This window comes from Rhinatrema bivittatum, chromosome 16 (genome assembly GCF_901001135.1).
Source record: "Rhinatrema bivittatum chromosome 16, aRhiBiv1.1, whole genome shotgun sequence".
NCBI classification, from domain to species: Eukaryota; Metazoa; Chordata; class Amphibia; order Gymnophiona; family Rhinatrematidae; genus Rhinatrema; species Rhinatrema bivittatum.
The window spans coordinates 468135-494831 of NC_042630.1; the positions used below are offsets into that span (position 1 = coordinate 468135).

Consider the following 26697-nt stretch of genomic DNA (forward strand, 5'->3'; position numbering starts at 1 on the left):
CAGGGATTGTGGCTCAGGCTTTGGGGGGGGGGAGGAGGGGAGTGTGTATGTATGATATTCTTTTCCTCCAGGGATTGTGGCTCAGGCTTTGGGGGGGGAGGAGGGGGAGTGTGTATGTATGATATTCTTTTCCTCCAGGGATTGTGGCTCAGGCTTTGGGGGGGGTGGAGGAGGGGAGTGTGTATGTATGATATTCTTTTCCTCCAGGGATTGTGGCTCAGGCTTTGGGGGGGGGGAGGAGGGGAGTGTGTATGTATGATATTCTTTTCCTCCAGGGATTGTGGCTCAGGCTTTGGGGGGGGGGGGGGGGAGGAGGGGAGTGTGTATGTATGATATTCTTTTCCTCCAGGGATTGTGGCTCAGGCTTTGGGGGGGGAGGAGTGGAGTGTGTATGTATGATATTCTTTTCCTCCAGGGATTGTGGCTCAGGCTTTGGGGGGGGAGGAGGGGAGTGTGTATGTATGATATTCTTTTCCTCCAGGGATTGTGGCTCAGGCTTTGGGGGGGTGGAGGAGTGGAGTGTGTATGTATGATATTCTTTTCCTCCAGGGATTGTGGCTCAGGCTTTGGGGGGGGGTGGAGGAGTGGAGTGTGTATGTATGATATTCTTTTCCTCCAGGGATTGTGGCTCAGGCTTTGGGGGGGGGGGGTGGAGGAGTGGAGTGTGTATGTATGATATTCTTTTCCTCCAGGGATTGTGGCTCAGGCTTTGGGGGGGGGGGGAGGAGTGGAGTGTGTATGTATGATATTCTTTTCCTCCAGGGATTGTGGCTCAGGCTTTGGGGGGGGGTGGAGGAGTGGAGTGTGTATGTATGATATTCTTTTCCTCCAGGGATTGTGGCTCAGGCTTTGGGGGTGGAGGAGGGGAGTGTGTATGTATGATATTCTTTTCCTCCAGGGATTGTGGCTCAGGCTTTGGGGGGGGGGAGGAGGGGAGTGTGTATGTATGATATTCTTTTCCTCCAGGGATTGTGGCTCAGGCTTTGGGGGGGTGGAGGAGTGGAGTGTGTATGTATGATATTCTTTTCCTCCAGGGATTGTGGCTCAGGCTTTGGGGGGTGGAGGAGTGGAGTGTGTATGTATGATATTCTTTTCCTCCAGGGATTGTGGCTCAGGCTTTGGGGGGGGTGGAGGAGTGGAGTGTGTATGTATGATATTCTTTTCCTCCAGGGATTGTGGCTCAGGCTTTGGGGGGGAGGAGTGGAGTGTGTATGTATGATATTCTTTTCCTCCAGGGATTGTGGCTCAGGCTTTGGGGGGGGGTGGAGGAGTGGAGTGTGTATGTATGATATTCTTTTCCTCCAGGGATTGTGGCTCAGGCTTTGGGGGGGGAGGAGTGGAGTGTGTATGTATGATATTCTTTTTCCTCCAGGGATTGTGGCTCAGGCTTTTGGGGGGGGGAGGAGTGGAGTGTGTATGTATGATATTCTTTTCCTCCAGGGATTGTGGCTCAGGCTTTGGGGGGGGGAGGAGTGGAGTGTGTATGTATGATATTCTTTTCCTCCAGGGATTGTGGCTCAGGCTTTGGGGGGGGGTGGAGGAGTGGAGTGTGTATGTATGATATTCTTTTCCTCCAGGGATTGTGGCTCAGGCTTTGGGAGGGGGAGGAGTGGAGTGTGTATGTATGATATTCTTTTCCTCCAGGGATTGTGGCTCAGGCTTTGGGGGGGGTGGAGGAGGGAGTGTGTATGTATGATATTCTTTTCCTCCAGGGATTGTGGCTCAGGCTTTGGGGGGGTGGAGGAGGGGAGTGTGTATGTATGATATTCTTTTCCTCCAGGGATTGTGGTTCAGGCTTTGGGGGGGGGAGCAGTGGAGTGTGTATGTATGATATTCTTTTCCTCCAGGGATTGTGGTTCAGGCTTTGGGGGGGGGGTGGAGGAGTGGAGTGTGTATGTATGATATTCTTTTCCTCCAGGGATTGTGGCTCAGGCTTTGGGGGGGGGGGGAGGAGTGGAGTGTGTATGTATGATATTCTTTTCCTCCAGGGATTGTGGCTCAGGCTTTGGGGGGGGGGAGGAGAGGAGTGTGTATGTATGATATTCTTTTCCTCCAGGGATTGTGGCTCAGGCTTTGGGGGGGGAGGAGTGGAGTGTGTATGTATGATATTCTTTTCCTCCAGGGATTGTGGTTCAGGCTTTGGGGGGGGGAGGAGTGGAGTGTGTATGTATGATATTCTTTTCCTCCAGGGATTGTGGCTCAGGCTTTGGGGGGGGGGTGGAGGAGTGGAGTGTGTATGTATGATATTCTTTTCCTCCAGGGATTGTGGCTCAGGCTTTGGGGGGGGGGGTGGAGGAGTGGAGTGTGTATGTATGATATTCTTTTCCTCCAGGGATTGTGGCTCAGGCTTTGGGGGGGGGAGGAGGGGAGTGTGTATGTATGATATTCTTTTCCTCCAGGGATTGTGGCTCAGGCTTTGGGGGGGGGGGGAGGAGTGGAGTGTGTATGTATGATATTCTTTTCCTCCAGGGATTGTGGCTCAGGCTTTGGGGGGGGGGGTGGAGGAGGGGAGTGTGTATGTATGATATTCTTTTCCTCCAGGGATTGTGGCTCAGGCTTTGGGGGGGGAGGAGGGGAGTGTGTATGTATGATATCTTTTTCCTCCAGGGATTGTGGCTCAGGCTTTGGGGGGGGAGGAGGAGGGGAGTGTGTATGTATGATATTCTTTTCCTCCAGGGATTGTGGCTCAGGCTTTGGGGTGGAGGAGTGGAGTGTGTATGTATGATATTCTTTTCCTCCAGGGATTGTGGCTCAGGCTTTGGGGGGTGGAGGAGTGGAGTGTGTATGTATGATATTCTTTTCCTCCAGGGATTGTGGCTCAGGCTTTGGGGGGGGGGGAGGAGTGGAGTGTGTATGTATGATATTCTTTTCCTCCAGGGATTGTGGCTCAGGCTTTGGGGGGGGAGGAGGAGGGGAGTGTGTATGTATGATATTCTTTTCCTCCAGGGATTGTGGCTCAGGCTTTGGGGGGTGGAGGAGTGGAGTGTGTATGTATGATATTCTTTTCCTCCAGGGATTGTGGCTCAGGCTTTGGGGGGGGAGGAGTGGAGTGTGTATGTATGATATTCTTTTCCTCCAGGGATTGTGGCTCAGGCTTTGGGGGGTGGAGGAGTGGAGTGTGTATGTATGATATTCTTTTCCTCCAGGGATTGTGGCTCAGGCTTTGGGGGGGTGGAGGAGTGGAGTGTGTATGTATGATATTCTTTTCCTCCAGGGATTGTGGCTCAGGCTTTGGGGGGGTGGAGGAGTGGAGTGTGTATGTATGATATTCTTTTCCTCCAGGGATTGTGACTCAGGCTTTGGGGGGGTGGAGGAGTGGAGTGTGTATGTATGATATTCTTTTCCTCCAGGGATTGTGGCTCAGGCTTTGGGGGGGGGGGGGAGGAGTGGAGTGTGTATGTATGATATTCTTTTCCTCCAGGGATTGTGGCTCAGGCTTTGGGGGGGGGTGGAGGAGGGGAGTGTGTATGTATGATATTCTTTTCCTCCAGGGATTGTGGCTCAGGCTTTGGGGGGGGAGGAGTGGAGTGTGTATGTATGATATTCTTTTCCTCCAGGGATTGTGGCTCAGGCTTTGGGGGGTGGAGGAGTGGAGTGTGTATGTATGATATTCTTTTCCTCCAGGGATTGTGGCTCAGGCTTTGGGGGGGGGGAGGAGGGGAGTGTGTATGTATGATATTCTTTTCCTCCAGGGATTGTGGCTCAGGCTTTGGGGTGGAGGAGTGGAGTGTGTATGTATGATATTCTTTTCCTCCAGGGATTGTGGCTCAGGCTTTGGGGGGGGTGGAGGAGTGGAGTGTGTATGTATGATATTCTTTTCCTCCAGGGATTGTGGCTCAGGCTTTGGGGGGGGGAGGAGGGGAGTGTGTATGTATGATATTCTTTTCCTCCAGGGATTGTGGCTCAGGCTTTGGGGGGTGGAGGAGTGGAGTGTGTATGTATGATATTCTTTTCCTCCAGGGATTGTGGCTCAGGCTTTGGGATGGAGGAGTGGAGTGTGTATGTATGATATTCTTTTCCTCCAGGGATTGTGGCTCAGGCTTTGGGGGGTGGAGGAGGGGAGTGTGTATGTATGATATTCTTTTCCTCCAGGGATTGTGGCTCAGGCTTTGGGGGGGGGAGGAGTGGAGTGTGTATGTATGATATTCTTTTCCTCCAGGGATTGTGGCTCAGGCTTTGGGGGGGGGAGGAGTGGAGTGTGTATGTATGATATTCTTTTCCTCCAGGGATTGTGGCTCAGGCTTTGGGGGGGGGAGGGGAGTGTGTATGTATGATATTCTTTTCCTCCAGGGATTGTGGCTCAGGCTTTGGGGGGGGAGGAGTGGAGTGTGTATGTATGATATTCTTTTCCTCCAGGGATTGTGGCTCAGGCTTTGGGGGGTGGAGGAGTGGAGTGTGTATGTATGATATTCTTTTCCTCCAGGGATTGTGGCTCAGGCTTTGGGGGGGGGGGAGGAGTGGAGTGTGTATGTATGATATTCTTTTCCTCCAGGGATTGTGGCTCAGGCTTTGGGGGGGGAGGAGTGGAGTGTGTATGTATGATATTCTTTTCCTCCAGGGATTGTGGCTCAGGCTTTGGGGGGGGGGAGGAGTGGAGTGTGTATGTATGATATTCTTTTCCTCCAGGGATTGTGGCTCAGGCTTTGGGGGGTGGAGGAGTGGAGTGTGTATGTATGATATTCTTTTCCTCCAGGGATTGTGGCTCAGGCTTTGGGGGGGGGGAGGAGTGGAGTGTGTATGTATGATATTCTTTTCCTCCAGGGATTGTGGCTCAGGCTTTGGGGGGGGTGGAGGAGGGGAGTGTGTATGTATGATATTCTTTTCCTCCAGGGATTGTGGCTCAGGCTTTGGGATGGAGGAGTGGAGTGTGTATGTATGATATTCTTTTCCTCCAGGGATTGTGGCTCAGGCTTTGGGGGGGGGGGTGGAGGAGTGGAGTGTGTATGTATGATATTCTTTTCCTCCAGGGATTGTGGCTCAGGCTTTGGGGGGTGGAGGAGTGGAGTGTGTATGTATGATATTCTTTTCCTCCAGGGATTGTGGCTCAGGCTTTGGGGGGTGGAGGAGTGGAGTGTGTATGTATGATATTCTTTTCCTCCAGGGATTGTGGCTCAGGCTTTGGGGGGGGGGGGGGAGGAGTGGAGTGTGTATGTATGATATTCTTTTCCTCCAGGGATTGTGGCTCAGGCTTTGGGGGGGGGGAGGAGTGGAGTGTGTATGTATGATATTCTTTTCCTCCAGGGATTGTGGCTCAGGCTTTGGGGGGGGGTGGAGGAGTGGAGTGTGTATGTATGATATTCTTTTCCTCCAGGGATTGTGGCTGAGGCTTTGGGGGGGAGGAGTGGAGTGTGTATGTATGATATTCTTTTCCTCCAGGGATTGTGGCTCAGGCTTTGGGGGGGGAGGAGTGGAGTGTGTATGTATGATATTCTTTTCCTCCAGGGATTGTGGCTCAGGCTTTGGGGGGGGGTGGAGGAGGGGAGTGTGTATGTATGATATTCTTTTCCTCCAGGGATTGTGGCTCAGGCTTTGGGGGGGTGGAGGAGGGGAGTGTGTATGTATGATATTCTTTTCCTCCAGGGATTGTGGCTCAGGCTTTGGGGGGGGGGGGGGTGGAGGAGTGGAGTGTGTATGTATGATATTCTTTTCCTCCAGGGATTGTGGCTCAGGCTTTGGGGGGGGAGGAGTGGAGTGTGTATGTATGATATTCTTTTCCTCCAGGGATTGTGGCTCAGGCTTTGGGGGGTGGAGGAGTGGAGTGTGTATGTATGATATTCTTTTCCTCCAGGGATTGTGGCTCAGGCTTTGGGATGGAGGAGTGGAGTGTGTATGTATGATATTCTTTTCCTCCAGGGATTGTGGCTCAGGCTTTGGGGGGGGGGGGGAGGAGGGGAGTGTGTATGTATGATATTCTTTTCCTCCAGGGATTGTGGCTCAGGCTTTGGGATGGAGGAGTGGAGTGTGTATGTATGATATTCTTTTCCTCCAGGGATTGTGGCTCAGGCTTTGGGGGGGGGGGAGGAGGGGAGTGTGTATGTATGATATTCTTTTCCTCCAGGGATTGTGGCTCAGGCTTTGGGGGGGGTGGAGGAGGGGAGTGTGTATGTATGATATTCTTTTCCTCCAGGGATTGTGGCTCAGGCTTTGGGGGGGAGGAGGGGAGTGTGTATGTATGATATTCTTTTCCTCCAGGGATTGTGGCTCAGGCTTTGGGGGGGGAGGAGTGGAGTGTGTATGTATGATATTCTTTTCCTCCAGGGATTGTGGCTCAGGCTTTGGGGGGGTAGAGGAGGGGAGTGTGTATGTATGATATTCTTTTCCTCCAGGGATTGTGGCTCAGGCTTTGGGGGGGGGGAGGAGTGGAGTGTGTATGTATGATATTCTTTTCCTCCAGGGATTGTGGCTCAGGCTTTGGGGGGGGGAAGGAGTGGAGTGTGTATGTATGATATTCTTTTCCTCCAGGGATTGTGGCTCAGGCTTTGGGGGGGTGGAGGAGTGGAGTGTGTATGTATGATATTCTTTTCCTCCAGGGATTGTGGCTCAGGCTTTGGGGGGCTGGAGGAGTGGAGTGTGTATGTATGATATTCTTTTCCTCCAGGGATTGTGGCTCAGGCTTTGGGGGGGGAGGAGGGGAGTGTGTATGTATGATATTCTTTTCCTCCAGGGATTGTGGCTCAGGCTTTGGGGGGTGGAGGAGTGGAGTGTGTATGTATGATATTCTTTTCCTCCAGGGATTGTGGCTCAGGCTTTGGGGGGGGGGTGGAGGAGTGGAGTGTGTATGTATGATATTCTTTTCCTCCAGGGATTGTGGCTCAGGCTTTGGGGGGGGGAGGAGTGGAGTGTGTATGTATGATATTCTTTTCCTCCAGGGATTGTGGCTCAGGCTTTGGGGGGGAGGAGTGGAGTGTGTATGTATGATATTCTTTTCCTCCAGGGATTGTGGCTCAGGCTTTGGGGGGGGGAGGAGTGGAGTGTGTATGTATGATATTCTTTTCCTCCAGGGATTGTGGCTCAGGCTTTGGGGGGTGGAGGAGTGGAGTGTGTATGTATGATATTCTTTTCCTCCAGGGATTGTGGCTCAGGCTTTGGGGGGGTGGAGGAGTGGAGTGTGTATGTATGATATTCTTTTCCTCCAGGGATTGTGGCTCAGGCTTTGGGGGGGGGGAGGAGTGGAGTGTGTATGTATGATATTCTTTTCCTCCAGGGATTGTGGCTCAGGCTTTGGGGGGGGGGGAGGAGTGGAGTGTGTATGTATGATATTCTTTTCCTCCAGGGATTGTGGCTCAGGCTTTGGGGGGGGGTGGAGGAGTCGAGTGTGTATGTATGATATTCTTTTCCTCCAGGGATTGTGGCTCAGGCTTTTAGATGCAAGCAGTGGGGAGGAGGATGGCATGGTGGGGGGGTGTGTCTTGTGTGTTCATGGGCTGTATTGTATGTGTGAGGTGCCCCTTCTCAGAGTGATGATTATTCTGGTATTGGACAACGATTGCTCTTGTTCCTGGGCTGTTTGAGCTGTTGCGCATCTGAGATTTGTTCTTTGCAAGGTGGTGTCTAGTGCAGCTTTGCTCAAACTGGTCCTTGTGGCCCCCAGCCAGTCCGGTTTTCTGTATCTCTCTCTAATGAATAATCATGAGATTAATTTGCATGCACCTCCTTGTATGAATGCAGATATTGCTAATGCATATTCATTAGGGATATCCTGAAAACCCTGAGGAGTGGTTTGAGTGCCCCTAGTTTAGTGGTTGTGCTCAGACTTCCCTATCTTTGTAGGGAGGAGAGCATATGGTGGCTGTGCCTGAGGAGGCACCTGGAGTACAGCAGTTCTTGGTTTGTAGAAGAGGGATAGAAAGACCTTAGGCAATGAGCTCTGTGCTCCGTTTGTGTTAAGAGTTGGGAAAGGTTTGTGGCTTCATGGAAAGACTGAGGATGGAGGTGCTAGGCAGAATAAGATCCTTGCTAAGGGAACAGGAGAGAGAATTTGAAGCTTTCTGCTAGAGTAACTTGCAGTTTACATTGAGCCTTGCTAGGGAGTCGCTGGCACTGGGATTCCTGTTGGACCTGTAATTGTAGGTTATTTTCCCTTTGCTTTATGCCCTGGGGCAGAGCAAGGGGAGTTTAGTGACTAGGCCCTTCTGAATTTCTCTGGGAATGTTTTGGCTAATGTGAGTTGGCTCTGTGATTAGAAGCCATTTTCTCTTCTTTCTGTGCCCTGTGGGGGGAAGGGGGGAGTTGCTGTAGATTTTGGTCACAGTAAAGGAAATGGATGTCAGCCCTCGCCACTCCCGTCACCACCTCCTGCCCTCCCCCCACTCCCGCTGCTCCTGCTCTCTGCACATCTGGCGGCTTTTCTTTCCATCTGTATATAAACCCTTCGGCCTCCTGCCTCTCATTTTCCTTGCTTTTGATCATTTTTTTTTCTCTTTAGGTCTTGTCAGTCAGTGCATGCTGTTTGTCACTCTTCTTTCTCTCTGCAGCTCCCCATGCATGTGTTTATCTGTCGCTACTCTATAGGAGGGGGGTGCTAGTGTACAGCCCCACTCCCCCACAGCTGCTCCTGCACGCTCTGGTTTTTCATTAGAATCTGTGTGTTGGGCAGTGAGGGCAAGTTTGGAGATGCAGAGAGAGTGCACAGGTCAGCGATTTCCATGCCAGCCATCTTGCTACACATGCCACAAAGCAGGCAAATGATGCTGGGCTCTGGGGAAAAGTGAGCGCATGCATGTGTATGGATAGGCCCTGATCATGCCTAACTTGTTTTTCATACTGCTGGGCAATTTGGGCAAGGATTCTGTTTTCTTCTATAAATTGTATTTTCCTAGCCTGTAGCCAGATGGACTCAGGACCAGTGGGTTTATGCTCCCCTGCCAGCAGATGGAGTGGAGTCAGGTTTCAAAGCTGACATCACCCTAGATACAGCCCTGCAGTGACCTCAGCCATTCAGTATCTCTCCGTCTCCTATGAGATGTGGACTGTCTCTCTCCCTATTGGGAACACAATACTCCTTAGAATCGGAAAATTTACCTCTAAATTGGAGAAATATCGAGCCCCGCTCTCCTGCGGTGATACCTAATGGTCCCTCCCCCAGTTGAGAATTCCTGAGGTGATTTCCCAGATCCTTCAGAGGTGAGCCTTGGTCTGGTAGCCGGCTCCCGGCATGGACTTGTTGCCGGAGCAGCAGAAAGAAAGGCAGTGGGTGCAGGAAACTGAGCATAGCGGTGACTGCCTGTGCATTTCCCCCTGCAGCTGGAGACCATCTCTGGACTCAGCCGGTAAGCGTTGGACTCAAGTAAGCAAGGACAAACTCCTCCCATTCAGAGATGAGGAAGGATTTCGATAATTCTTCTCTCCGGTCTCCTTGCTTGGCGAGCTGTACCAACGACGTTCCCGATCCCATTGTGGCAAGAGAAGGGGGTTTCGAGCGGGTTGAGCACCCCCCCCCCCCCCCCCCCGATGGGCTAGGCCCTGCTCCAGATTCGGTGGCCATTCCACATGATAGGCGCCATCTTGAGCGCACTGTTGTGCAGCGCCATTTTCCCTACTGTCCGTCGGTACGTGCGGTACAGTCCGGCTTTGTTGTACGCCTACTACACGCATAGATGCGCGCTTTCTGGCCTTTGCATGCTGAGCTACACGTGTCCCGGGATACCTAATGAGCCTGGAGGTACGCGCCTTCCTGCACGCCCTTTGCGACCACAGGAGCGCATGGTCGTGTGTGCATTCCTATGTTCCCCTCGATGCACGCGCTCCTGCGTGCATTGCTGAGTGCTCAACTGAGCACTTAGCTGAGCACATAACAGAGTGCTCCCTGGGGCGCTCAACTGAGTGCATAACTGCACGCAGGCACCCACGCATTCCCGATGCTTTACTTACATGGGTCAGGACAGAACTGTGTGCGCTTGAGCTCAGACGCTATCCGGCTGAATGCACAAGCGACAGGAACAATGGCTTCAGCAGCTAAGAAGCACAAGTGCCACTCCCTTTGTGCTGCCTGCCATATTAGGGCCGCACAGCCGGACCTTGAATCAGTCCTGTGTCAGCACTGTGAGGAGGCCCGGGGGGGGGGGGGCTGGATTTTCAGAGCTGCTTCGGATCTGGCACCTCCCTGTCTGAGGATGGGTCGGCCACTACCTTCGGTGGCATCCCGGACCTAAGCAATCCCGGGCCTGCATCGTCCCCAGGAGAAGGCAGTTCAGCGGTTGCTACCCCAGTTCTTCTTGGTTGGAATTCTTTCAGGGCATTCAAGCCTTTGTTCAGGCGCAATCAGCTGCTGCCCCTGCCTAGTCGGAGCCCCAGCTTGGAGGGCTTCTTTCCCCCCAGTCTTACCAGCATACCTCGGTACATGCCTCTTCTCACCAAGGGCATCCCGGTAAAGGACCTTGACACCACGGACAACGATAGGTATACATCCTCATTAGAGGATGGGGAAATCCTGCCGAGCCTGGAACCTTACCAGATCATGCAAAGGTTCTTCTACAGAGATGAATTGCCGGCTCTAGTCTCCCAGACCCTGAAGACTCTAGAAATGTCCGGCGCGGACTCTGTCAGAACCAAAAAGGATCCCCATCTTGGTGTCTGTACAGAAATCCTCATGCTATTTCCCAGTGCTGGAAGCCATGCAGGAGTTGATTGACCTGGAAGCCAGTTTTAAACTAGGTTGAGCTTTGGAGGCACTGTACCCATTGGACCCAGCGGCCAAGGAATGCCTTCGCTTCCTGAAAGTGGATGCCTTGATCTGCACTGTCTTGAAGTGGAGAACTTCAAGACAGTGCAGGACTCATCCGGCTGAGTCCTGCTTTTTGTAAATTAACCCTGTACTCCCCTCCCCTGTTCCCAGCATACTCATTAGCTCCAAGTTACTGCCCTGCCCCTTCCCCCTCCTCCCCCCCAGTTAAAATATCAGTTACAATGTAAAGCCCTGTTGGCTGATTTTGCTGTTGTCTGGAAACCGATGTGATGTCTCGTGCGAATGTCGGTATAGAAAAATGTTAAATAAAAATAAATAAAAACTATCCCAGTAGAGGGAGGAGTGACCTTGAAGGATGCACACGACAGGAGGTTGGAGTCCATCCTTAAGCAAGCCTTTGACGTGACAGCAATGACACTGTAGAACGCCTCCTTTTGTGCCTGGTGGCCCGTTCAGGTCTGCTTCTCGAGAGAGAAGCTGATAGCTCTGGGATTCCTACCAGGGAGGCCATGGAACCCGCCGCAGCCTTCCTAGCAGATGCAAGCTCTGACCTACTGTGCACCTCGGCCAGCGGAGTTTCCTTAGTGGTGGCAGCCAGAAGATAGCTATGGCTGCGAAATTGGTCAGCAGACTCGACCTCTAAAGCAAACCTCACAAAGATGCCCTTTAAGGGATCCCTTCTATTCGGAAACAAGTTGGAAAAGCTTGCCAGTAAGTGGGGAGAATCTACAGTGCCTTGGCTACCGGAAGATAGGAAGAAGAGGTCACAGGGCCCCTCACCCAGGAGGGGTCGGGCTAGGTGCTCCCAGCACTTCCAGCTCTACAGAATCCTGCCCTTCCACTCATCGCGATCTTCAGGAAGATCTCAACCCTTTTGGAACTGGCAACCAAAAAGAGGAACTGGCTCAGGCTCCGGTTTAGCCCGAACTGTACAGTGAAGCTGGGCTGACCCATCTATGGGATGAGGCAATATGGGGCCGGCTATCCCTCTTCTATTAGAGGTGGGTCGAGATCACTTCGGACAATTGGTTTCTGGACATCATACAAAAAGGATATGCCCTAGAGATTCGCAGCATGCTTTGGGACACATTCATGATGTCGCCTTCCCACTCCCAGCACAAAAGACTGGCAGTGGAATCCACACCCCAGAAGAATATGGGGCGTTATTCCATCTATTTCATCTTACCCAAGAAGGAGGGGGTCCTTTCGTCCCATCCTGGACCTCAAGCGTGACAGCCGTCATCTGCGGATAACCCACTTCTGCATGGAAACTCTTTGCTCCATCAAAGTGGACGTTTAGCCAGGAGAGTTCTTAATATCCCTGGACCTCTCAGAGGTCAACCTTCATATCCCAATCCGTCAAGACCACCAGCGTTTTCTGCACTTTGCGGTGGTCTTCTGCCGTTATCAGTTCTAGGCGTTGCCTTTCGGCCTGGCAACTGCCCCCCCCCCCAAAAAAAAACCTTTTCCAAAATTATATTGGTCATAGCGGCAGTACTAAGGAAAGAAGAGGGTCCTGGTACACCCTTAGACGACTGGCTGATCCAGGCGAAGTTGTTGGAAGAGAGTCTCCAGATGACTAGTAGGGTCATGTTCCTACTCCAGGAACTTGGTTGGGTCGTGAACATGGACAAGAGCAGTCTTAAGCCTTCCCAGTCCTTGGAGTACCTAGGAGTCTGGTTCGACACCAAAAAAGGAAAAGTCATCTCTCCCTCCTTCGAGGGTAAGGAAGCTGATGCGCCAAGTGCGCCGACTCATGAACACAGTGCGCCCCAGGGTGTGGAGCTATCTCCAGGTCCTTGGCCTGATGGTGTCAACACTGGAGGTAGTGCACATGAGACCACTCCAACACTCCCTGCTGTCATATTGGAACCCACTATCTCAAGATTACTCAATTCGCCTCCACCTACTGATGGAAGTATGTTCTCTGCTCCAGTGGTGGCTACAGGAAGCAAACCTAAGCAGAGTGGTAAACCTGTCCCCATCGAACTGGCTAGTCCTCACGATGGATGCAAGCCTCCGAGGATGAGGAGCCCACTGTCAGGAATTAACACAGGGCCGATGGGCCAAGGAAGAGGCGCACTGGAACATAAACCACCTGAAGGTCAGAGTGATCAGATTGATGTTTCTACACTTCAGCCACAGGCTCCGGGGTCAAGCAGTCCGTGTGATGTCAGACAACGTGACAATGGTGGCTTATATCAACTGCCAGGGAGGAACCAAAAGCCACCAAGTGTCTTTGGAGATGGACCCCCTTATGGAATGGGCAGAACTAAATCTGCAGGGGATTTCGACCTCCCACATAGCGGGGCAAGACAGCATCAGGGCAGACTTCCTCAGCAGGGAGAGTCTGGATCCAGGAGAATGGACATTGTCTGCCAGAGCCTTCCAGCTCCTAGTGGATTGCTGGGGCCTTCCATCCCTCGACCTGTTGGCCACATCTCTCAATACTAAGGTTCCCCAATCCTTCAGTTGCAGAAGAGATCAACACTCCCAAGGAATCGACGCCCTGGTTCAGACCTGGCCAGAGGAGGGCCTGCTGTATGCCTTTCCTCCATGGCCTCTGCTGGGCAAGGTCATCTGCAAGACTGAACAAAACAGAGGGCTAGTCCTCTTGGTGGCCCCGGACTGGCCCAGATGCCTGTGTTATGTGGACCTGCGGAGGCTTCTGGTGCAGATCTGGCCCCCCCCCCCCCCCTTACACCTTCCCCCATACAAGGAAATCCTCCAAGGGCGATCCGCCACGAGGACCCGACTCTATTTTGTCTTACGGTCTGGCCCTTGAGAGGGCTCGCCTGAAGAAGCGTGGATACTCGACAAGCGTAATTACCACCTTGCTCTGCGTGCGGAAATTCTCGACGTCCTTGGCGTACGTGAGGATCTGGAGAGTTTTTGAGGCCTGGTATGACGAACGCAGGGTACCCCCTTGGAAGATCCCCATGAATCTGGAGTTCTCACAGGACAGTCTAAACAAAGGGCTGTCCCTCAACTCCTTGAAGGTTCAGGTTTCGGCTCTCTCCTGTTTCAGAGGTGAGGTGAATGGAGCCCACTTAGCTGCGCTCCGGACTTGAACCGTTTCCTGAAAGAGGTTAAAACACCGATCCCCCTATGGAACCTCAATCTTGTATTGGACTTCCTAGCAGGGATTTTGTTCCAGCCGCTGTGAGCTTTGTCCTTATGCCTACTAATGCTGAAGACCGTGTTTTCGGTGGCGATGTGCTCTGCTCATCACATCTCTGAAGTACAGGTTCTGTCATGTCTGGAGCCATTCCTCCGGCTGACTCCAGGAACGTTGCAGCTTTGCACTGTCCCCTCCTTTTTACCAAACATAGTCTCGGAGTTCCACCTGAACCAGTCCATTTCCTTACCATCCCTAGATAGATGCAAGGACTCGGGAGACTACCGCCTCCTACGCCACTTAGACGTCGGCAAGCTGTTGGTATGGTACCTAGAACGTACAGAACCGGTGCGCAAGACGGACCACTTATTTGTCCTTCCCAGTGGGAAAAAAACAAGGCAAGGCAACTTCGCGAGCTACCATAGCCCGCTGGATCAAGGACGTGATCACGGAGCCTACATAAAGGCAGGGAAGCCTCTACCCCTTCAGATGAAACTCTCCACTAGGGCTCAGGCAATCCTGGGCGGAAGCTAAGCTACTGTCTCCCGGCATCAATTGCCAAGCAGCGACGTGGTCTTCCTTGCACACCTTCTCCAGGTTCTACTGCTTGGACATCCAAGCCCGAGAGGACGCAGCCTTTGCGAGGGCAGTGCTAACTGGACCACGGGCAGCCTCCCTTCCTGTCCAGGAGTAGCTTTTGTACATTCCATTGGTCCTGAGTCCTTTTGTCTACACTAAGGAAAACGAAATTATAGGTAAGTAATTTCTCCATTTGTCTTTCAGGGCAGTTTTGGGATGTGGCTATAGAAAATATTGCAAGCTGTGATTTGTTGTGGGTTTGATTGTAAATATTACCACCCTTAACATAAGGTTTGGGGGTATCCTGTATAAAGCAGCAGTTACTACCTTAAGAAACTTGCTGGGCAAACTAGATGGTCCGTTTGGTCTTTTTCTGCTGTCATTGCTATGTTAAGATGTGTTAGCAGCAAACTCTAGTGAAATGGTATGCTGACAGGCTAGAAATGTTTTCTGCATCTACTAAGTGACAGCAGGTCAAGACCAATTGACCCACTCGGTCTACCCAACTGAGATTTTGTCTCTAGTCACCTATCCTGTTGGGTGACTGAGTCTATACTTAAACCAACACTAGTGTTCCCCTGTGAAACTCTGCTCATGTTCCTCTTTGTAATTGCTGGCAACTCTCCAGCTCCATATCAAAATGAAATGTACTTCTCTGGCAGGGAGAGTTTGCTCTGGGCCACTGGGTTCCTCCTCCGAGGCAAAATAATAAAATCAATGTCTTTTTAAGATCGGCTGTTTTCTTCCTGTTCTGGGCCCCATGTATCTTCATTCGCAAATACCTGGGAATGGTCCCTCTATTTTACATTCCCCAACACCTGCACTTTAGTCATTGCAGTGGTGCACCAGGGCATCTTACGGGCCCCTAAATTCCCTTCCTTGCTGGGGACTGTGAACATTGCTTCTGCAGAGGATCCAGTCTGGGACTGAACAGGGACCTTCTGCATGAATTCATTGCCCTTGACCAAAATCAGTGATTTTAACACACACTTGTATATTTAAAATAATTAGTATCCTGCTCCATCCATAGCTCTGGGCAGGCAACGTAAGAGTAGTCATAAATGTGTTTATTTTCTTCTGTGTTCCCTGTCTCAGAGCAAGATGAAGATCTAGATGAAGAACTCTCTGAGGCAGAAGCACCAAAATTGAAGAAGAAGAAGAAGGCAAAAAAACTGCGAGAACCCAAAATACCAAAAACCAAACGGCAAAAAAAGGAGGCAAGTGCCCTGCTGGCTTGGGAGGGGGTAGTAGAAGGGCAGCTGGGTCACGGGTGCTTCTTGCTGTGTGGAGGGGGAGTGTGCTGGTTCAGGGAGAGACTCGGGGGGGGCAGTAAAATTGTGGGAGCGCTCTGCTGCAGCCAGGGAGGGACTCCTGGTCCTAGGAAAGATGGGAATTAGGGTAACCGTGCCCTCGACTGGAGCAAGAGAGGGTTTAGCAGTAGGAAATGAGGTCTCCGAAGCCCCCGGGGTTGGGATCAGTACTGGTGTAAGGGGTTTTGCAGCATGGGGGGAGCAGTGGCATTTGTGTGACTCGTGCTGTGACAGTCGCTGTCCTTCACCGTGGGTGTTTAGTGCTGGGAGGGATGCTCCGGGACATTTGTGACATTCATGGGGTTTCTGCTGGTGGCCCTTCTTCCTGCACGGATGCTCTGGGGGTGTTTAAGACTGAATCCTTCCCTCTTCCAGGAAATTGGTGACAGCTCTGGAGAGGGTAACGATTTTGGGGAGGAGGAAGAGGAGGTACCAGTACTGCGATCTGACAGTGAAGGCAGCGATTACACCCCAGGCAAGAAAAAGAAAAAGAAAATGGGACAAAAGAAAGAGAAGAAAACCAAAACTAAGCGGAAAGAGGAGGAGGAGGAGGAAGATGAAGAGGACGATTGCAAGGTATCTCTCAGAATGCACCAGTGCCTTTTTGTGGGTCCTGTGTGCGGGGCAGTGCGTAGGTGGTCAGCACTGGAGTGACGTTTTGTTCTGAACAGACGCAGATCAGGCCAGACACGGGCTTTTATTCATGCCTACCAGCGGCTGCAGGCTGGGCACTGCTGCATAACCCAGAGAGCCACCTGCAGTCCCGAGTGATGTGAGGATTAGAGATCCCCGGGACCACTCATAGCCAGGATGCTGCTTCCTTGCTGGAGTACAAAGTCCCCTCCTATCCGCTAACCCCCTTTTTGAGGCTTTTTCTTTCTGCCCTTTGTGCCTTTTTGCTGTAAAGTTGTTTTTTTTTTGTTTGTTTAAAAAAAGGGGGAGAGTTCAGTAGCGGGAGCAGCAGGAGAGTGCTCAGCAGCCAGACAAACGACCGGCGCGGCAGGACCAACAGAGGTCGGCGCGGGAGGTGCAGGGGAAGAAAAAGGCTTCGGCCGCCAGAGTCCCCAGGAGGGAAATGCTTCTAGGGCACCTGTTTGAGTGGGGGATGGCGCGTGCCTTGCCTGCGGCAGCTGATTTTGTTCTTTCACGCCGGCAGGAACTTTACGGCAGCGCGTGCTTCTCTTTTACCTGGCGGCGGCCGCATGGTGAGCCCCTCTCCCCCCCCCCCCCCCCCCCCCGTGCAAATTTGGAGCTTTTCCCCTGGGGGGGTGCGTGTTTGGCCTGATGGCAGACAGGCCGCGTATGGAGGCCTTTCTCAATTCCCTCTCCCTCTGCACATGTGCGCTGGGGGGCAGGGGGCTTCCTCTAAACGTTGTAAGCCTTGGGGGGCCCAGGGCGCGGTTCTTCGCCACTTGATGGGGAATTAAGGGGGTACAGTCTTCCTGGGGATCCGGGACACCCCCCCGCCCCACGATTTTGCAGCTTGAGGAAGAGGGTACAGAGTCACGACCCAGTAGTCCGGAGGGGGCCCAAGTGGGTTTTCACCTGAATTTGTTCTTCTACATGAGGTTTTTCTGGCCGGAGAGGCAGGAAAGCAGAGGTTTATGGACAGTCCTTCGGATTCCGCCAAAAGGCCACGGGTGTCCTTGACCGAGTCCATGGGCCCACGTGAGCAACCTTGGGGTCCCCGTCCTGCGCGCCTGGAGTCGGATCCAAGGAAGCTGGGGGACTCCGATGACCCTTTGGATGAGTGTGGATCTAGATGCAGACCCAGACGAGGCGCATCCCCAGGATCCAGATGGTCTAGGGACGATCCGATCTCGATTGAGGGACCTGAAGCTGAGGGCGATGATCCTAGATGCTCCGCCTTTTTAAGAGGGAGGAATTGAGACCTCTTATCCCCCAATTCTTAGTTCTCCCTGTTAAATTATCTTGCCTTGGGTACAGGTCAATACTGAGGGACTGCAGGTGACGCTCTCGCTCATGTAGCAGTGCCTCAAGGTTTTGTTCTCTGCCTCCAGCTGCTGGTAGGGATGAATAAAGCCACTGGTCTGGACTGATCGGTGGTATTTCAGGAAGGAAAATTAGCAGGTAAGAAGCAATTTTCCTTTCCTGGAAGCTCTGGGGTTGGGTTTCTGTGATTCTTTTCATTCTGATAACTTTGGTTGGGGGTGCGGGGGGTCTTGTCTTTCCTTTGTAGGAGCCCAAGTCTTCAGGGCAGCTGCTGGAGGACTGGGGCATGGTGGATATTGCTCATACCTTCTCAGAAGAGGACTATCGTACCCTCACCAACTATAAAGCCTTCAGCCAGTTTGTGAGGTGGGAAGTGTTGTCGGGTGGAAGCTGAGGGACTGAGGGCTGACCTTGATCTTTCTCTCTCATGTGCCTCTGCCTGACATGTCTTTCTTGTCCCATAGACCCCTGATTGCTGCCAAGAACCCCAAAATTGCAGTCTCGAAAATGATGATGGTGCTTGGGGCCAAATGGAGGGAGTTTAGTACGAACAACCCTTTCAAAGGCAGCTCGGGTGCATCTGTGGCTGCTGCAGCTGCTGCTGCTGTCGCTGTAGTGGAGAGCATGGTGGCGAATGCTGAAGTAGTGGTGCCATTGCCTCCTGCAGACGTTCCCCTCCGCAAAGCCAAGACGAAAGAAGGGAAAGGTGACTTGCACGTTTTACTCGGCAAACTTCATCGGTACCCGTGCTTTTCAGACCCACAGGGTGTATTCATTTTTTTTCTGTGTTCTTATTGATTGGGTGCGCATTTGGTTTTTAGCCTTTTCCTTTGTTGTTTTTTCTGAAGGAAAAGAAGGCAAGAGATTGCTCTCTCTGTGTGTTCCCCCCCCCCCCCCCCCCCCCCCCGCCTTCTTCCAATCTTCATTTTTTGGTGTCCTTCCACACCAGGTTTTCAGGACATGTCCGGGTTCTGACAGGTGTTTTATTTTTGGATCTAAGCATATTTGCAGACTACTATGAAGTAATCAACCTGGTTTTTGAGGGGGGGTGAATAAATCTGGATATATAACTATTATTATGAATTCACCATCAAAATAGTAATCAAAGCTCCAAATTTAAAGGTATTTTGTCTTTAAGCAACGGAAAGCTTAGCGTAACAAGATATGACGGGATGTGACAGAATGACCCTTGTATAGTGAGAAGCTGACTTCACTCTTTATTGGGATCACAAATATCTTTGTGAGCGACATTGTGGAATGGATATAAGGTAAAGCTTGTCTATTTGCGGATGATACTAAGATCTGCAACAGAGTTGGACATGCCTGAAGGAGTAGAGAGAATGAAAAGTGATTTACGAAATTTTGAAGCATGGTCAAGGATTTGGCAGCTGGGATTCAGTGCCAAGAAGTGCAGAGTCGTGCATCTGGGGTGCGGTAATACAAAAGAGCTCTATGTGATGGGGGATGAAAGACTGATGTGCACAGACCAGGAGAGGGACTTTGGGGTGATAGTTTCTGACAATCTGAAGGCAGCAAAGCAATGTGACAAGGCAATAGCTAAAGCCAGAAGAATGCTGGGCTGCATAGAGAGAGGAATAACAGTAAGAAAAAGAAGGTGATGATCCTCTTCTACAGGACCTTGGTGAGGTTTCACCTCTAGTACTGTGTTTTAGTTCTGGAGCCCTTATTTCAAAAGGGGTAGAGACAGGATGGAGGCAGTCCAAAGAAGGGTGACCAAAATGGTGTGTGCTCAGTATCAGAAAACCTATGAGGAGATGCTGAAGGATCAGAATATGTACACCCTGGAAGAGAGGAGATGCAGGGAGATATGATACAGAGCTTCAGATACATGAAAGATTTTAATGATGCGCAATCGTCAAACCTTTTCCATTGGAAAGAAATCAATAGAACTAGGGGTCATGAAATGAAACTCCAGGGAGGACGACTCAGAACCAAGGTCAGGAAATATTTCTTCACGGAGAGGCTGGTGGATGCCTGGAAGGCCCTTCTGAAGGAGGAGGTGAAGATGAAACAGTGAAAGATTTCAAAGGGGAGAGAGATAAACACTGGAGATCCCTAAAGGCTGGAGGATGGGATTTGAAGAAAAGAGTGCATGGGGGTAACTTGCTGAAGCAGTGGTTACTGCCCTTACCCAATAATCCTGATACTGCTGATGCAACTCCATCATTGCTCTCTGCTTCAGTGGCAGGGCAAAGGGGAATTGGATTCAGATGGCAACCAATGAGGGCCCCGAATTTTACAGTCTGGGGAACTGATAAGTAGGGGGGAACTTGCTGGTATGGTGGTTACTACCCTTAACCAATAAGCCTTGATACTGTTGATGCAACTCCATCATTGCTCTCTGCTTCAGTGGCAGGGCAAAGGGGAATTGGAATTCAGATGGCAACCAACGAGGGCCTGACTTTCACAGTCTAGGCAACTGATGCACAGACTTATTTATTTATTTATGTGGTTTTATATACCGAAGTTTGGTTGGGGTACCATCACCTCAGTTTACATGATTTTGGAAGTGTAACAGTATATAATTGGTCACCATATTTGACCAGGAACATATGCAGTCACCTCAGTATCAGCTGTTTGGGATATGAGTAAAATATGAAGAAGAGTTCTCCAGTCAGCAGGTGCAAAGTTAAGAATTATTAACAGTTTTTTACTTCGGTCAGTGTCCATGTCTTGGAACAAACATTACTAGTGTTGCGAGTATGGGAAAAAAACCACAGGACTGCTTATATGGCCAGTTCCATAAGCAAAGCATGTAAAGCAGCACGGTCTGAATTTTCGAAAAGACTCATCACCCAGTAAAAATGTTGCTAACAGTACATTTTTATGTTATCAAAAGGCTCGGGGATAACTGCACAGAGCAGCAGTTGCTACCCTTAAGAGAAACATGGGGTAACCTACATGATACGGCAGATACTACCATAAGAAGCTTGCTGGGCAAATTGGATGGTCTATTTTGGTTCTTTTCTGCTGTCGTTTCTATGTTTCTATTATCTTGAGTATAAAAGTGTCTCTGGGAGTGTCTCGGTCACTTATCTTTGAATATTTATCTTCTTAGCAAATTGCCCTTGATAAGCTGAGATGCTGACAAGCATGGTGGACGTTACCCTTAAACGACAGAATTCTGAAGCATTGTCGGGTGGGCAGTTTGCTAAGAAGATAAATACTTGCTGAAAGATAAGTGATTTTTATTTGCATACAAGAAAAATGTTCCATTAAAAAAAAAAAAAGGATTTCCTAGCGTGTAGCCAGATGGACTCAGGACCCAATGGCTTTATGCTTTGAGTCAGGTTTCAAAGCTGACTTCACTCTAGGTAAACCCCTGCAATGTCCTCAGCCCTTCAGTATTTCTCCGTCTTCAGCAGATGTGGACGTGCTTTCCCTATGGAGATCACTGTACTTTTAATCTTTTTTTTTTTATAACTTACTTGGGCTCAGTGCTTACTGGCTGTGGAAGGGAGAGGGCTTTGGCCATCCCCACCGTGCTCGGCTTTCTGCCCTCTCTGCCTTTCAGCTGCTTCAGCAGCAAAGTCCACGCTGGAAACCGGCTACCGGACCAAGGCAAACATCTGAGGGATCTGGGAAATCACCTCAGGATTTCTCAACTGGGGGAGGGACCTTTAGGTATCACCGCAGGAGAGCGGGGCTCAATCTTTTCTCCAATTTAAAAGTAGAATTTCTACTTATTTGTTGGTTTTTTTTATATCGACGTTCAAAATTAAATATCACATCGGTGTACAATTAACTAATCATGTCCCATTGTAGGCATTTAAAAAAACATTCAATTTCCTCCCGATTCAGACTTCCTCTGGTCTCCTTGCTCGGTGTGCTGTATGGACATCGTTCCCAATCCCATTGGGGTAAGGGGAAGTGAGCTTCTGAGCGGGTTGGATAAGCAGATGGAGTCCATCTTTAAGCCTTTGATGCAATAGTAATGACCTTACAAATTGCTTCTTGTTGTGCCCTGGTAGCTCATTCGTGCCTGCTCCTCTTTCGGGAGGTGGATGACATGGGGGCGAATTCCAGAACGGTTATGGAACCCACCGCCGCCTTTTTAGCTGATGTGGGCTCAGACCTAGTCTGTACCTCGGCCAGAGGAGTGGCTTCAGTGGTGGTGGCCAGAAGACAGCTATGGCTGTGGAATTGGTCAGCAGATGCAACTTCCAAAGCAAATCTCACAAAGATGCCCTGTAAATGATCACTCCTCTTCAGCAGCGAATTGGAAAAGCTGGCCAGTAAATGGGGCGACTCTCCAGTACCCCGGCTACCAGAAGATAAGAGAAAGCAGTTACAGCGCCCCTTGCCCATGAGGGGGTCAATTCAGTGGCTCTTACACTTTCGTGCCTACAGAAACTCGATATTTCGGAGGTCTATGTCCTTTGGGAGGTCTCAGTCCTTTTGGAGTCTGCAGCCCAAGAGAGGGTCAGGTTTGTCCCAAACACCCCTATGAAGTTTTGCTGACCCACCTTCAGAACAAGGAGATAGGGGTCAACTTTCCCTCTTCTACTAGAGGTGGGTCGAGATCACGTCGGACAAATGGGTACTGGAGGTCATACGAGAAGAATATGCGCTGGAATTTTGCAGCACTCATATCTCCTTGACCTATTCGAGGCTTACCTACATATTCCAATCTGGCAAGAGCATCAATGTTTCCTAACGCTATTATCCGTTCCGTCACTGCCCTTTGGCCTGGCCACTGCCCCCAGAACATTTTCCAAGATTATGATGTTTGTAACGGCAGTTTTGAGAAAAGAGGGAATCCTGGTGCACCTGTACTTGGACGACTGGTTGATCCGGGAAAAGTCCATGGAAGAGAGTCTCCGGGTGACCACCTTGCTTCAGGACCTCGGTTGTGTCATAAACTCGGACAAAAGCAGTCTCAAACCCTCCCATTCCTTGGAATTTCTGGGAGTCCAGTTTGACACCAAGCAGGGCAAGGTCTTCCTCCCGACCATGTGGATAAGGAAGTTGATGTCCCAAGTGCGTCTGTTGATGAACACAATACGGCAGACTCTGTGGAGCTATCTTCGAGTCATCGGTTTGATGGCGGTAACCCTGGGTGTGGGAAAACATGTGACCACTTCAATGCTCCCTGCTGTCATGTTGGAACCCACTGTCTCAAGATTATTTGATTTGCCTCCACTTACTGATGGAAGTATGCTCTCGGCTCCAGTGGTGGCTGCAGGAAGCTCATCTAGGCAGGAGTGTACCCCTGTCCTCTCCAAACTGGCTGGGCCTCATGACAAACGTAAGCCTCGGGTTGGCAGCTGTCATCCAGTCCCTGGATCAGGGCATCTATAATCTTACTGGGGTTAAGTGTTTGGTTAAGTACAGTTACAGTTGTCCATTTTTAATCAAGTTATTTCAATAGTATGTCCACAGTAGCTTTTGAAGAGAATACTGAAGGGCTGAGGTTACTGCAGGGCAGTATCTAGGGTGATGTCAGCTTTGAAACCTGTCTCTGTCTCCATCTGCTGGGAGGGGAGCATAAACCTGTTGGTCCTGAGTCCATCTGTCTACACTAAGGAAAACAAAATTGAGGTAAGTAATTTCTCCAATAATGTGCAGCTTTGTATGCGCGATAAGACGCAGTCTCTCAGATACCCTTTTACACTCAAGATAAAGAGTGATGTCAACATCTCCCTATTTGAGGGCATACTTTCACATGTCATATCTAGTTACACTAAGCTTTCTGTTGCTTAAAAAGCAAAATATCTTTAAATTTGGAGCTTTTATTATTTTTCTAATAGTGAATTCATAAGTTATATTTGCAGACTCGACACTTACATTGGTTCTGGCTGTAACTTTTAGTTTTGTGTATCTGTGTTGACTGGTGGGGTGTGTTATGGGGGATTTCTTGTGTATTTGTTGCTCGATGGGTTATTGCACGTTTCCTTTATATTCATGCCAGACCAGTCCAGATAAGTGTTATGTCACCGCTGCCAGCAGATGGAGACAAAAAAAAAAGTTTTAAAGCTGATTTCACTCCCCCTATAGGAGTCTGGTGCTGCCTTCAGCTTTTCAGTGTTTCTCTATCAGTTTGGAGAAGAGACGACTGAGGGGGGATATAATAGAAGTCTACAAAATCATGAAAGGACTTGAACAAGTTAATGTAAATCAGTTATTTACTCTCTCAGATAATAGGACCAGAGGCCACTACGTGAAGTTAGCAAGTAGGTCGTTTAAAACAAATCGAAGAAAATTCTTTTTTACTCAGCGCATAGTTAAGCTCTGGAATTCATTGCCAGAAGATGTGGTTACAGCAGTTAGTGTAAATGAGTTTAAAAAAGGTTTGGATAAGTTTCTCGAGGATAAATCCATAAACTGTTATTAGGGTAATTTAATAAGCAATAGTAGCTTGTGATCTGTCTAATGTTTGGGTACTTGTGACTTGGATTGGCCACTGTTGGAAACAGGATACTGGGCTTGATGGATCCTTGGTCTGACCTAGTATGGTATTTCTTATGTTATGTTCTTATCTCTGCTGCAGAGTTGTGGACTCTGTGCGAAAGCTGCTCCCGATGGAGCATAGGCCACTTCTGAGGAGTTTATGCCGAGTTTTGGGGGTACCGATTCTTCCTTGGGAACCAATTCAGTTGGGGTCTGAGTTCCCACATAGAAGGGTCAAGCACCCTTGGTGGGTCCAGCAGCAGGAGCTACTGACATCTCAATCTCTCTTGATTGACGCTGGTGGTGTTTGCAGGCCGCAGGGCGGCCAATGGTGCGAGAGCACATGGTATGGCGCCCAAACTGTGCAGAGAAGGTGTGCCATGCATGTGGGCTGGAGTCTACATGCTTGAATTCTCGCTCCCTCTGTCCTGGTTGCGCTTCGGGAGAGGCGGGTTTCTCAGCAGGGTGCACCGGGGGGAGCGGATTTCCCACCCTTCGGAGGGAGATCGGAATCGATGGCCGAGGTGTCCGCAGGTAGGAGTCCTTTTTAACTAGGGAACCCAGAGATTCCCCTCCCATCTTTCTCCTGTGGTTCAGGGGGACCTGGGGGGGGGGGGGGGGATTCTGACAACAGCCTGGAGCCAGGGGAAGGATGGCCCTGAGGGATTTTCGCTGAAATGTATCCTCTTGATGCATAAAGCCTTCCTGGTAAGGAAGGGGGGGCAAAGGGGAAGCGGGCTAGAGTTGGGCCTCCCCTGTCTGCGCCAAAGAAGCCTAAGAGGCCTGCAGGTGGGTCCAGGGACCTACTGCATCGTCTGGGACTGCGTCTGGCGGAGTCGGAGGTGGACCCCAGGGATGGGTGGGGACTCAATGGATGATCCACAGAATGTCCCTTTGGACCACCAGGGGGTGGTTCCAGGAGCTGATGTGACTGTGGCACTGGGTGTGAACCCAGATGTAGCTAAGGACGACCCGGATCCAGATGAAAGATGGGAGGGGGATGATCCTAGAGTTGTCCGTTTATTTATTCCCCGGGTCTTGGAGGAATTGGAGGTTAAAGTGACTCAGGAGGAGTCTGATAGCGAGGGGGTGAGTCCGTTCCTGGATGGGCTGAGGGACAACCTCACCCCCCCCCCCCCCCCCAAGTGTCTTTCCCTTATCTAAGAAGATCAGGAAGCTTGGAAGCTATATCCCCTGATGGAGGAGACTTTGGAGATACTGCGGGTACCGAAGGTGGATGCTGCGGTGTTGGTAGTCACTTAAGATGACCATCCCGGTGGTGGGGGCTGCCGTTTTGAAAGATGTGCAGGACCGCAAGGTGAAGATTCACCTAAAGCAGATGTTTGAGGTCCCCGCGCTGAGTCTTTGGGGTACAGTTTGTGCCAACTTGATGCAGAGGGCCTGCTGAAGCCAAGATCTGGCTTCAGCAGGAGATGGTGCCCTGCAGTCAGCTCGTTTAGAGGCTGGGGTGGCTTATGTAGCAGATTCATTCTATGATTTGATTCGCACGTCAGCCAGGAGTATGGTCTCGGGGGTGGCGGCCCACAGGCTTTTGTGGCTTTGTCTTCCATTGTCAACGACTTGGGATTACTTTCAATTGCTTAGTTCCAAGGCATCCACGTTAGATTTGATTCCATGAGCGTTGGCGGCATGAGACCTCTGCTGCACGCTCTGTTGTTCAGGTGGGACCTGTTGTTGGGTCAATATCATCTGCCATTGTCCCTGCTGTGAGAATGCAGGTCTAGTCTCTATTGGTGGCTGTCTCACGCAGTTTGATGAAGGGAATGGACCTGAAACACCGGCCTTGTTGGTGGTCACCATGGACGCACGTTCGCATGTTTTCAGACCATGCGACAACAATGGCATACATCAACCGTCCAGGCAGGATGAATAGTCGGGCAGTAGCTCTGGAGGCACAGCGTTTTTGTGGGCAGAGGGCCATCTTGAGGGCATAGTGGCCTCGCATGTTGCAGGAGCGGAAAGCGTTCAGGCAGTCTTCCTCAGCAGGCAGAAACTGGACCCGGGAGAATGGGAGTTGTCCCACGAGGCTTGGAACTGCATTTGAGCTTGGTAGGGTGTTCCCCAGTTGGGCCTCATGGTGACATGGTTCAACGCAAAGACAGGTTTCTCAGTTGCAGAAGAGAGGTCGGTTTGATGGGCCTGGATGCTCTAATGTGCCCTTGGCTGTCAGGGATCCTGCTGTATGTGTTTCCTCTTTGGCCCTGGTCAGTCAAATTCTGAGGTGTATAGAGGCGCATCCTGGTTCCGTGGTATTAGTAGCATCCAAGTGGTCGCAGTGTCCATGGCTTGCAGATCTGGTGCATCTGGCGTGGTCTGATCCCTTCGGCTGGCTCATCTACCAAAGTTGTTGCATCAGGGGCCTATATTTTTGGATTAAGAGGATCACGTTTGTCTCGCGGTTTGGTTTTTGAGAGGTAGTGGCTGCGCCGGGAAGGTTATTCGGAGTAGGTTATCTCCACAAATGTCCAGGCTCGTCGACCTGCCAATTTGGTGTATATTCAGGTCTTGAGGGTGTTTGTCTTGGTGACCCACTGACAGGGGATGCACCTATCTCTGAAAGTTCCTCCCATCTTGGAATTTGTGCAACAGGGCTTGTTTAAGGGTCCCGCCTATAGTACCAT

General features: G+C 50.7%; 1 protein-coding gene across 7 annotated transcripts in view; it reads left to right on the forward strand.

Moving 5' to 3' along the window:
• CHD4 (chromodomain helicase DNA binding protein 4) overlaps positions 1-26697 on the forward strand; it is a 129140-nt gene that overhangs the window by 12143 nt on the left and 90300 nt on the right. For all 7 annotated transcript variants that reach the window (XM_029579471.1, XM_029579470.1, XM_029579469.1 and 4 more), the window contains exons 3-6: positions 15477-15598; positions 16067-16267; positions 17892-18010; positions 18109-18350. In XM_029579471.1, coding sequence (XP_029435331.1) covers positions 15477-15598; positions 16067-16267; positions 17892-18010; positions 18109-18350 — 684 coding nt within the window. The remainder of the gene's footprint in view (positions 1-15476; positions 15599-16066; positions 16268-17891; positions 18011-18108; positions 18351-26697) is intronic.